This window comes from Argopecten irradians, chromosome 16 (genome assembly GCF_041381155.1).
Source record: "Argopecten irradians isolate NY chromosome 16, Ai_NY, whole genome shotgun sequence".
Classification (NCBI taxonomy): Eukaryota; Metazoa; Mollusca; class Bivalvia; order Pectinida; family Pectinidae; genus Argopecten; species Argopecten irradians.
The window spans coordinates 13,918,328-13,930,337 of record NC_091149.1 but is presented as its reverse complement, the minus strand read 5'-3'; the positions used below and the strand labels follow the sequence as shown (position 1 = coordinate 13,930,337).

At 34.6% G+C, this 12,010-nt stretch overlaps 2 protein-coding genes across 2 annotated transcripts; both read left to right on the top strand.

The window, feature by feature from the left end:
* The first annotated feature begins 5,694 nt into the window (after positions 1–5,694).
* LOC138310011 (E3 ubiquitin-protein ligase TRIM13-like) lies at positions 5,695–6,312 on the top strand. Its single transcript, XM_069251160.1, has one exon. It carries the CDS (start codon positions 5,695–5,697, stop codon positions 6,310–6,312), a length of 618 nt encoding a protein of 205 aa, XP_069107261.1.
* LOC138310010 (uncharacterized) lies at positions 6,309–7,214 on the top strand. Its single transcript, XM_069251159.1, has 2 exons — positions 6,309–6,507; positions 6,643–7,214. Exons 1-2 carry the CDS (start codon positions 6,309–6,311, stop codon positions 7,212–7,214), a joined length of 771 nt encoding a protein of 256 aa, XP_069107260.1.
* The last annotated feature ends 4,796 nt before the right edge of the window (positions 7,215–12,010 follow it).

Here is a 12,010-nt window from a genome sequence, read left to right as displayed (position 1 = left end):
ACATGAATATACCGCAGTCTCCCAAAACACGCACCTCGCACAACATACACGCAACACACAGCATACATGGGAGGTCGTCCTAACATGACCCTGGCTGTTAATAGGACGTTAATTAATCAAACAAACAAACAAAATACCACGTGCATGGGACAGCAGGTATTTTAATGCCCTACCTGCAGGGCCAAGTACATGGTCGATGGTTCAGCAACGTATTGTCTTAAGAGATATATTCTTAGAACTAACTAGATAAGAAACCAAGAAAGATGCTCCATCGCTAACAAATGGTGTTTTTACTCTATTGAAAACAAGGCCAGTGGAATAAAGATGTTCTGTCAGCAATTACAAAACTTACTTACTTTACACTATTACAACCATGAACAAGTTTGAACTTCCAATGTTAAAATGATTGATTACATCCCGATAAAATTCCGTAACACTATGTCCTATATGGTATGACGTACTGGCTGCGCATGCACTAAAAGCAAAATAAATTATTTTGTATTATCATTTGTGTTAAATAGACATACATGTATATATATACGATTAAACAGTTGTTCAGATTGTTGAGTATCGTTTATGTCGTCGGTGGAGCATCAAGGATTTCAAGGATGAAAAAACAAACATACAAAATAAACAAGAGGCCCAAAGGGCCTTAACGGTCATCTGACTACCTTGGCAATAGTTAAATTAATTATATATGGTGTCACTTTGTCAGGACCATGTCAGGATCATTTTCAATTTCTTTCAACAAATTTTATTTCAAACAAGAGGCCCAAGGGCCTTAACATATAGGAAATTAATTAGATATAGTGTCATTGTAGCCATCTTCGATTTTGGATTGACCCAAAAAATAACAACACTTTGTCCCGAACATGTCGGGATCATTTCATGCAAGTTTCAGCCAAATCGCATCAGTAGAACTTGAGAAGTTCAAAATGTGTTTTCAAGATGGCGGCTGCAGCGGCCATCTTGGATTTCGGATCGACCTAAAAAAATAACACTTTGTCGGGACCATGTCAGGATTATTTCATGCAAGTTTCAGCCAAATCGCACCGGTAGAACTTGAGAAGAAGTTCAAAATGTGTTTTCAAGATAGCGGCTGTGGCGGCCATCTTGGATTTCGGATCGACCCAAAAAATAACAACACTTTGTCGGGACCATGTCAGGATCATTTCATGCATTTTTTGTTTGTTTGTTTGATTTATTAACGTCCTATTAACAGCTATGGTCATGTAAGGACGGCCTCCCATGTATGCCGTATGTTGCGTGTATGTTGTGCGAGGTGAGTGTACTATAGGAGACTGCGGTATGTTCGTGTTGTGTCTTCTTGTATAGTGGAACTATTGCCCATTTTATAAGTTTCAGCCAAATCGCACCCGTAGAACTTGAGAAGAAGTTCAAAATGTGTTTTCAAGATGGCGGCTGTGGCAGCCATCTTGGATTTCGAATCGACCCGAAAAATAACAACACTTTGTCGAGACCATGTCAGGATCATTTCATGCAAGTTTCAGCCAAATCGCACTGGTAGAACTTGAGAAGAAGTTCAAAATGTGTTTTCAAGATGGCGGCTGTGGCGGCCATCTTGGATTTCGAATCGACCTGAAAAATAACAACACTTTGTCGGGACCATGTCAGGATCATTTCATGCAAGTTTCAGCCAAATCGCACTGGTAGAACTTGAGAAAAAGTTCAAAATGTGTTTTCAAGATGGCGGCTGTGGCGGCCATCTTGGATTTCGGATCGACCCGAAAAATAACAACACTTTGTCAGGACCATGTCAGGATCATTTCATGCAAGTTTCAGCCAAATCGCACTGGTAGAACTTGAGAAGAAGTTCAAAATGTGTTTTCAAGATGGCGGCTGTGGCGGCCATCCTGGATTTCGGATCGACCCAAAAAAAAACAACACTTTGTCGGGACCATGTCAGGATCATTTCATGCAAGTTTCAGCCAAATCACACTGGTAGAACTTGAGAAGAAGTTCAAAATGTGTTTTCAAGATGGCGGCTGTGGCGGTCATCTTGGATTTCGGATCGACCCGAAAAATAACAACACTTTGTCGGGACCATGTCAGGATCATTTCATGCAAGTTTCAGCCAAATCGCACCGGTAGAACTTGAGAAGAAGTTCAAAATGTGTTTTTAAGATGGCGGCTGTGGCGGCCATCTTGGATTTCGAATCGACCTGAAAAATAACAACACTTTGTCGGGACCATGTCAGGATCATTTCATGCAAGTTTCAGCCAAATCGCACTGGTAGAACTTGAGAAGAAGTTCAAAATGTGTTTTCAAGATGGCGGCTGTGACGGCCATCTTGGATTTCGGATCGACCCAAAAAATAACAACACTTTGTCGGGACCATGTCAGGATCATTTCATGCAAGTTTTCAGCCAAATCGCACTGGTAGAACTTAAAAAGAAGTTCAAAATGTGTTTTCAAGATGGCGGCTGTGGCGGCCATCTTGGATTTCGGATCGACCCGAAAAATAACAACACTTTGTCGGGACCATGTCAGGATCATTTCATGTAAGTTTCAGCTAAATGGCACTGGTAGAACTTGAGAAGAAGTTGAAAATGTGAAAAGTTAACGCACGGCGGACGGCGGACGACGACGGACGAAACATGATGACTATAGGTCATCCTGACCCTTCGGGTCAGATGACCTAAAAACAGCGAAAGCGAAAAAATAAAATCTATAATCTAAGTATTCTACTTTGGGGGGGGGGGAGAGAACGTATTGGAAACAAACTTTTATAAAGGAGCATATTCGATAAATGTTTGACATCTTATTAATAATCAATAATACATCCAATTAATCCAATAGTTGCTGTCCGAAGCAATAAGGATGTCCGTTAATTCCTTACAAAAAGTAAAAAAATAAGTTTGCGAATGTAAAACCCAATAGAGACAATTGATATTTTGTGTCATAGATATCTTCCAGTTAGCTAAAATCATCATGTCTTTTCATTCGTTTTAGGTCATCTGACCCGAAGGGTCAGGATGAACTATTATCATCATGCACCGTCCGTCGCCGTGCGCCAGGCGCCGTCCGGCGTGCGTGAAATTTTCATTCAAATGACTTTTTCTTAATAACCGAAAGGTACAGGGTACTGATATTTGGCCTGTAGCATGCTGTGATGAAGGGCTACCAAGTTTGTTCAAATGAATATCCTTGACCTTCATTCAAGTTCACAGGGGTCAAAAAAGTTAAAATCTTTAAACGACGTGTAAAAAAGTAAGAGGCTAGAGACCTGATATTGGGCATGTAACATGCATGGATGAAGGGCTATTAAGTTTGTTTAGTGAATGTCATTGGCCTTCAATCTCATAGGGGTCAAATAGGCTTAGATTTTAATTGGCCGCCATTAAATAACTTAGAGTCGTAGAGAATGGATATCGGACTTGTAGCATGGTGGGGATCAAGGAACTTTCATTCATGGTGTTGTATTGCCAGATGACCGTTAAGGCCCATGGGCCTCTTGTTGTGTATATTAAGTCAACAGTCAAATGGTTCAAAAGAAACACACACAAAAAACATTAGCTCATTGAATATTTAACAGTTACATAATTTGTTACTTAAGTTAACATATTAATATTAATAAAGCGAGTCTTTCAACTATAAAACAAATCCATTAGGTGATTTATTACATTCTATAGATGTCAAAAACGGAATAATTAATCTCTAGACATGATATAGGGTTCCATTCCCAAAGATGTCGACGCGGATTAGAATGGCTATGATAATAATTTAACATGTATACTAACATTGCAATATTATACAAAACAAAATACCAAAATTAAGTATAAACATAAATTCACATAATAATTTTGTAAATTTTAGTATAATTTGTCTTTTTTAACATACATCATTATGAACTCAACGTGCATGCTTGCAAATGTCACCAATGGAATAAAATACAAAAGTATTAATTTTATTTTTTGATTAATATCGTTGATGTTCGACTTACTTTCATATTGTTTTATAAGGTCAAAACATTATTTACTGTAAAATAATAAAATATTGATGATGTCTACCATGAATAACTAAATGTATTGTGAAAATTTTATGTTTAAATGTATTAATTGTTCTTTGATGTAAGAATCAAAATTATAACTTTTGAGCAAAAATGGTAAAAATGTACTTGAAAATAAAAAATTATGTATACATGTATTTCTTTGTAAATTAATCGCATGCTCATTTGAATAGGACCATTATCAATTTAAGAAGATGTATGATGAATTTAAATCAGGTAATCCCTCAATGAAATTCGATTTCTATATTAAATATGTGACGTGAAGCCTCGTTCTGGATGATGATCAAATTCTCTAAAAATAATATGCAAATAGAAATAGATTGTGAAATCTGTGTATATAAGACGCCGACATTCACTGCTTTGTCAGACAGCTGAGAGGCGGAAGGCCAACAACATCCTACACACAATACTCCGTTGGCTGTCGTCTAACAGGAGCTAATGGTTTTATACAGGTTTGTTTTGGAAATATCCAAAGGCCAAAACACAGTTTCGCCATTCCGAACAGGCGTCCGATGGTAATTTGGCTTTAAAACACAAAAGAAAACTATCATGACGTCACCAGTACAACAAAAGTCAAATGGCCATTATGACATTTGTATAATATAAGTTAGTATGTTCTGAAAATATGAATATACATGAAATATAATTAAAACATATTCAAAAGAAAATGAAAAAAATCATAGTACATATAATCGCTATCAACGTTAAATTAAAAAAAAATCGATCTGGCTAGAGCTAAAACAAACGATGAATTACACAAAGACACAGAGAGTACCAAATAGTAATTATCCTTAAAATTATGAACATGTAAAAATCACGATTCAATACAGATTTATGGGGGTATGCTAATTGCTTTTTTTAGAGGTGAATAATTTAAATTGTGTAGATCACACGTTTAAAAGCGTGTTATTTACAGTGCAACTGTACAAAAGTAATTCAGAATCGTTCAACCTCATTTCTTTAGATATTTTTCTTGTGTTTAAGTGGAGTTAACAATATGTGGCAACATGTCGGGACACATTCTATTCATTTATCAATATTCAATTTGAGATATTGTAAATTGATTTTCAGTTCCTAATTAATGAGAATATTATGAGGTTGAGACCATTAGTAGGAAAAGACATACGTTGATTAAAATGTAGTCAAACGTCTCATAATATACACTACTAACATACATTGACAATAACCGACACAATTATTATTAAAAAGATTCATAGTGGTTGAATAGACAAAGAGAGAGAGGGAGTGGAGAGAGAGTTTTCTCGTGTTAACCGAAGTGATGAAAGTGTGATACTTTCTCATGTTATGGATAATAAACACGGTGTTTAATTTTCTGCTCTTCTTTTCAGCATTTTTATTATTCACTTTTGTTATTTTGCTGTTCTTCTATTCCGTCTTTGCATATTATAGAATTGGCTCTCTTCCGATAGGCACCCATTGTGACGTCATTATTTCCTGATCGCAATTAAAGTTGTTTTCTCTGAAACTTATGCCATCATAATCGAACCCCACAAGTGCAGATAATCTATAATATGCAAATACGGAATACTTTTCTAAATAACAATCAGCCTGTCAAATTAAAATATTTAAGCAATGGTTATCATTATACATTCCATATACTTTCAGGCGACGGTGAATTCGATTGTCACAAACAGGCGTCACTATGGCAACTGCAATTATCCAGACAGCAGAAGACCAGATCACATGTACGATTTGTCTAGAAATATTCCAGGAACCTAAAGCCTTGCCATGTCTACATTCATTTTGTAAGAAATGTATCAGCAATTACATTATAGAAAGACATTCGCAAAATCCTCACCGAAACGGATACCATTGCCCAGTATGCCGCCGATACGTCTCGGTTCCATTGCATGTGAAACAAAACCCGAAACGGTGGGTAGATCAACTGGTCAGCAACCACGTGATCAGTACAATGATTGATGCTTACAGAACACCAACGAAGACCGAGCACTGTAAAGAACATCCTCAAAAAGAGCTTGGCCATTTCTGTGTTGATCACAATAAGTTTATATGTTCGATATGCTGCCAGGACCATCGACAATGCAAATACGTTCTCACTCAAGAAGAGGCTCAGAACAAAGTTGAAAGGTCCGAAAATTCAGATGCCGTAAAACTGTCAAGGCAAAGCAACTTAGAACAAGATCTAAGTCTTCTATCTGAACAATGCGACCTTCTGGAGAACACCATTGATAAGAGACGTAACACGTGGACATTTCTACACCAGTCAGACCAACATCTTCGGGAGAAAATCATTCGATGAGGAAAAGAATTAGTGAGTTGGTGCGACAACGCAAAAATGAAAAGGTGAAAGATATATCAATAAAGACAAACAACTCGTCTGAACAAACAAAGAATCCTAACAAAGCGCATGTCCATACATCAAACTACCGTTTCAAGGAAAAACCGTCATGGATCACGGGCATTGTGATTTTACCCGTCGGAAAAACTACTACTTGTAGACCATACGAATGCAGTCGTGACCGTATTAAGTATCTTTCTCAACTGCATGTGTTCCACAAACATCCACCCAGCACCCTATGATGTTGTTTGCATATCGTCGACTCACGATCAAGTTTATTGTCCATTCCAGATACGCAGGAACTCCTGAGATGTGACGTTACAGAGGACGGTTCAGTGTTGGTTGGACGTAAATTGAAAACCGGCATCACATGCAAGGCGATAGCTTCTGATGATAGATATGTGGCTGTCTGCTCCAGTTCTGAGCTACAAATTTTGGAAACTGATGGAGAGTTGTGGATGTTAAATTTAGATGAATCATACGAATCCACAAAGTTTACATACGTCACCATGATGTCATCAGAGCAAAAGATTTTTATCACCGACCAAATTTATTCAGAACCGCACATTAAATGCATAAATTTTCACGGAGATACCCTGTGGAAGGTTGCAGATCGTCAAATCGGTATCTGTACAGGCATTTGCGTCACAGGTACAAAAATACTGGTGACGTCACAGGATTCAGGGAAAATATTCACATTGTCTTTCAATGGCGACGACTTGAAAGCCTACAGCAATAATACCCTGTTGGTGCCATGGGAACTTCATACGTCATCAAGGCAGAACATTATATGTGTTTCACAGCACAACAGAACATTGTCAGAGGAAGATAGGCGTGTGGTGAAAGTATTCCAAATGATATGAAGATTTTATATACCATATACGTTTTCCTACTTTCACGAAGTCATTGGACATGGCCGTGTAGCAAGATCAATTAGTCAAACGTATTTAGTAGATCGAATTGTAGACATATTGTTCCGAATTTTTCATTTTCACTTTTTATGTTTAAACCGCGAAACGTTTCACTCGCAGTTATTATTGGATATACGGTATTATTTAAGAAATTTGAATGGAACGAGGCTATGATTTCCCTTTAATTAGAATTATAGTGAAGATTTCCTTATACACATAAGTATACGTCCTCATAACCATGCAATCCTCAGAAATAATCAAGCATTTCCACGAATTGTTCCTGTGATACGGTATCTCTTACTTGGACATTTGTTGGACTGAATACATGAATTGTATTTGTGTTGAACGAAAATATTTGGTGGGGGAATTTAAGGAAATAAAATATTGAAAACAGGACTAATTCGTTTTGTCGCTGTGTTTTTATCATATAGTCGGAATTTGTGGTGGTTTTTTTTTTGCGTTTATGTGGTAGGTCCCCATCAGTGAAAACAAACAATCACAAACATTTTTTTTTAAATAAAATACAAGAAGAGAATTAATGTTTCCTAATATGTTCAAATATGAGTATAACATATCTCTAAAGGATACGTTACAGCTACCATTGAATTTTGATGTAAAATATGAGTATAGCATATCTCTAAAGGATCTGTTACAGCTACCATTGAATTTTGATATAAGATATGAGTATAACATATCTCTAAAGGATATGTTGTAGCTACCATTGAATTTTGATATAAGATATGAGTATAACATATCTCTAAAGGATATGTTGTAGCTACCATTGAATTTTGATATAAGATATGAGTATAGCATATCTCTAAAGGATCTGTTACAGCTACCATTGAATTTTGATATAAGATATGAGTATAACATATCTCTAAAGGATATGTTTAGCTACCATTGAATTTTGATGTAAAATATGAGTAAAGCATATCTCTAAAGGATCCGTACAGCTACCATTGAATTTTGATATAAGATATGAGTATAACATATCTCTAAAGGATATGTTGTAGCTACCATTGAATTTTGATGTAAAATATGAGTATAGCATATCTCTAAAGGATCTGTTACAGCTACCATTGAATTTTGATAAAACATATATCTAAAGGATATGTTGTAGCTACCATTGAATTTTGATGTAAAATATAGTATAGCATATCTCTAAAGGATTTGTTACAGCTACCATTGAATTTTGATATAACATATATCTAAAGGATATGTTGTAGCTACCATTGAATTTTAATATAAAATATTAATATAACATATCTCTAAAGGATATGTTGTAGCTACCATTGAATTTTGATATAAGATATGAGTATGCATATCTCTAAAGGATCTGTTACAGCTACCATTGAATTTTGATATAAGATATGAGTATAACATATCTCTAAAGGATATGTTGTAGCTACCATTGAATTTTGATGTAAAATATGAGTATAGCATATCTCTTAAGGATCTGTTACAGCTACCATTGAATTTTGATATAAGATATGAGTATAGCATATCTCTAAAGGATCTGTTACAGCTACCATTGAATTTTGATATAAGATATGAGTATAACATATCTCTAAAGGATATGTTGTAGCTACATTGAATTTTGATGTAAAATATGAGTGTAGCATATCTCTAAAGGATCTGTTACAGCTACCATTGAATTTTGATATAAGATATGAGTATAACATATCTCTAAAGGATACGTTACAGCTACCATTGATTTTGATATAAGATATGAGTATAACATATCTCTAAAGGAATGTTACAGCTACCATTGAATTTTGATATATGAGTATAACATATCTCTAAAGGATATGTTGTAGCTACCATTGAATTTTGATATAAGATATGAGTATAACATATCTCTAAAGGATATGTTGTAGCTACCATTGAATTTTGATTGATATGAGTATAACATATCTCTAAAGGATATGTTACAGCTACCATTGAATTTTGCCCACAAACCAATTCAACCAAACCTAGGTGCATTTTGTAGTACTATGACAGAGAACCTGTAAGATACCTTTAAAAAATTTAAAAGGCCCAAGGGGCTATACTAGGAATGACTGTACACCGGCGTTCATTTTTTGGTCAAAAACTAAATCAAATTGATGTTCAGTTTCGTGAAACGATATCATATTTTCAAAAGTGTTTAATTCTGCAAATTTTGACTGAATATTTGTGGCGTGAAAACTTCTAAATAATTTTTACAGATAATAATATCGAAACCAAAAAAGGTCAAATTTGGAGGCCTATCAAATCTTCACCGAAGTAATACACCCACTGCCGGTTCTTAAACACCAAAATATTTTGTAATTATTTGGACTATCATGTCATCAAAAGATGATTACGATTTAAGAAAAATCTGAAATCTGAAATCTGAAAAGTTGTCATCTGAAGATAGTATTGTGGGAAGGTCTATTTTAGAAACTTTAAAAAATAAAAATTTGCTCGCAATTAATAATTTATTAATTAATCTAATCAATTAGAAAGATTAATCAATTTATCTTTTTGTTATTCATTTTAGGAACTTTTAAGACTAGAAATTCTGGAAAATGGTGTTATGATTCCATAACCTTTATATTTCTGTATAACGATACAGATTCTTACACATGTTGAGTATTTAATTTTCAAGCCTGTTCAAATTATATAGGTCTTGCGGTTAAATAAGTATTTCATTTCGAATCATGTTATTAAGCAATGCTGATGAATAAAAAAATATTACCATTTCCTGCACGCATTTTAAAGATGCTCCAACACTCACAAATGGTACTTTTTCACTATCAAAAACAGGAGCAGACCATTTGGTGTTTTCTTCAGTTACAAAATTGCTTACTTTAAACCTTTACCACTATTGAAAAGTTTGAGCTTCTAATATTATTTTCAGTTGAAAATATGAAAAATCATTAATTGCATCCCGAACATATTTCCGTAGCACTATATATCTTATATGGAATGAAGTACTGATTGCCCATGCACCAAAGGCAAAATAAATTTTTTTTTTTTTTTTTGTGCTTATTAGACATACTTAAAACATTGCAATGATGTCATCTTTTGCTGTCACCCTGCTTTAGTTGGACTATTGTTCAAGTACTTGTTCTGTCTGTAGATAAGTACACCTTTCACTGTACATTAGTTTACCTGTAGCTATAGATTAGTTTCAACTAATCTACAGGTCCAGGTAAACTAATGTACAGTGAAAGGTAGAGAGCAAAACTACATGCAGCATTGCGAAAAGACAGATAAATAATAAATAAATCAAATTAAATTCAATATAAATGTAATACAAGACTTCAATAATACATATTATTACATATTTTCTGTTTAATACATTAATTCGTAGACATCGGCTTAAATCCAATTATATCAACCACAACGCTAAAAAACACTCCTTGTATCGAAAACTCCTTAGTACATGTATTTTGACAGCACAGGCATTCCTTAAATGATGTTTTGATTTTTAGTAGAAACGTGCACTTTCTTTCTTTGAAAATTGAATGCTTTCATTAACTTTCTTGTCCCAATAATTTCACTGTTTTTAAATTACTTCATTTCTTGAATTCATACACATAACACATAAATCCACGTTTTCCGAAATTGAACACTTTCAGTGATTGATTGTGTGATTCCTTATTCAAGATTCACACAAAGCCTACTGGATATATTTGAAAAAAAAGCTTTAGTTTCTTTTTATCACTTTGCCGTTTTCACTTAATTCCAATGCAGCTTCCTTTATAAATTCACTCAATCTTGATATTGTGGTTTTAAAAAGGACCAATGATATTCTTTAACTGTTGTTATTCTTTTCATAACGTAGAGCGATATATTAAAAAATCAGTTTGTACTTCATTAAAATTTGATAATCATCTTAGATAGTTTGACTTCATAAAGATCTGATCTGCACTGTCTTCCATGTTGCTTCTTGTACAGCTCCACTCAGAATGAAGAGAATTAAAACTCACAACAAATTTTCTGGTAAAACATTGGTATGGAATTTCATGACAATTTCATGCAATACATGCATGACCAGAGTAGACATTACACAATTGTTTTGAAATGTTTAGTGTCAAAGTTAGTTGAATGCCTAACCTGTAGCTGTAGATTAGTTACACAATGGCCATAGTTAGCCCTGTATTTCAGAGTGCCATGTTAAAACACCAATTATTGTTCAAATGATGAGCATTTTAAGAAACGCAGTCCAACTCAGTTATTATGAATTCCTGGGGACCCTTGATATCTGTACATATTATTCAAGATTCGCACTAAGTGGGTTAACAAGCACATAAATGAAACAAATTGAGACTTTGAATAGGGATATATTATTGTTTTATCGAAAACCTGTCATTCTTTTTTAGTTGATTATCTAATGTATACCTATAATTGGAGTAAATATGCCGAAACATGGCAGTAAAGATCAAAACTTATCTGGTTTTGGCACTTGGTATTATGTGAGTTTATTACAACGTAAATGTTACCCAGGGGAATCTTTGCGTATTGCGCGGGATTTCGTATTAACCGATTAAATAAACAGGTAATAAATACAAGAGTATTGAATGCAATATGCAGGGAATTTAATTTAATTCTTTATTTATTTAACGAGGATTACAAACAGCCCGAAGGCTACTAGTGCTCTCCTTAACATATATCAAACAAACAATATGTACAATTACACAAAGTTTGTTTGTTTGTTTGTTTGATTAATTAACGTCCTATTAACAGCTATGGTCATGTATAAGGACGGCCTCCCATGTATG

Coding starts and splice junctions, on each gene's coding strand:
- LOC138310011 (XM_069251160.1), top strand. CDS start 5,695: ATGGCAACTGCAATTATCCAGACAGCAGAAGACCAGATCACATGTACG.
- LOC138310010 (XM_069251159.1), top strand. CDS start 6,309: ATGAGGAAAAGAATTAGTGAGTTGGTGCGACAACGCAAAAATGAAAAG. Junction 6,508..6,642: donor CGTCGGAAAAACTACTACTT/GTAGACCATACG, acceptor TGTCCATTCCAG/ATACGCAGGAACTCCTGAGA.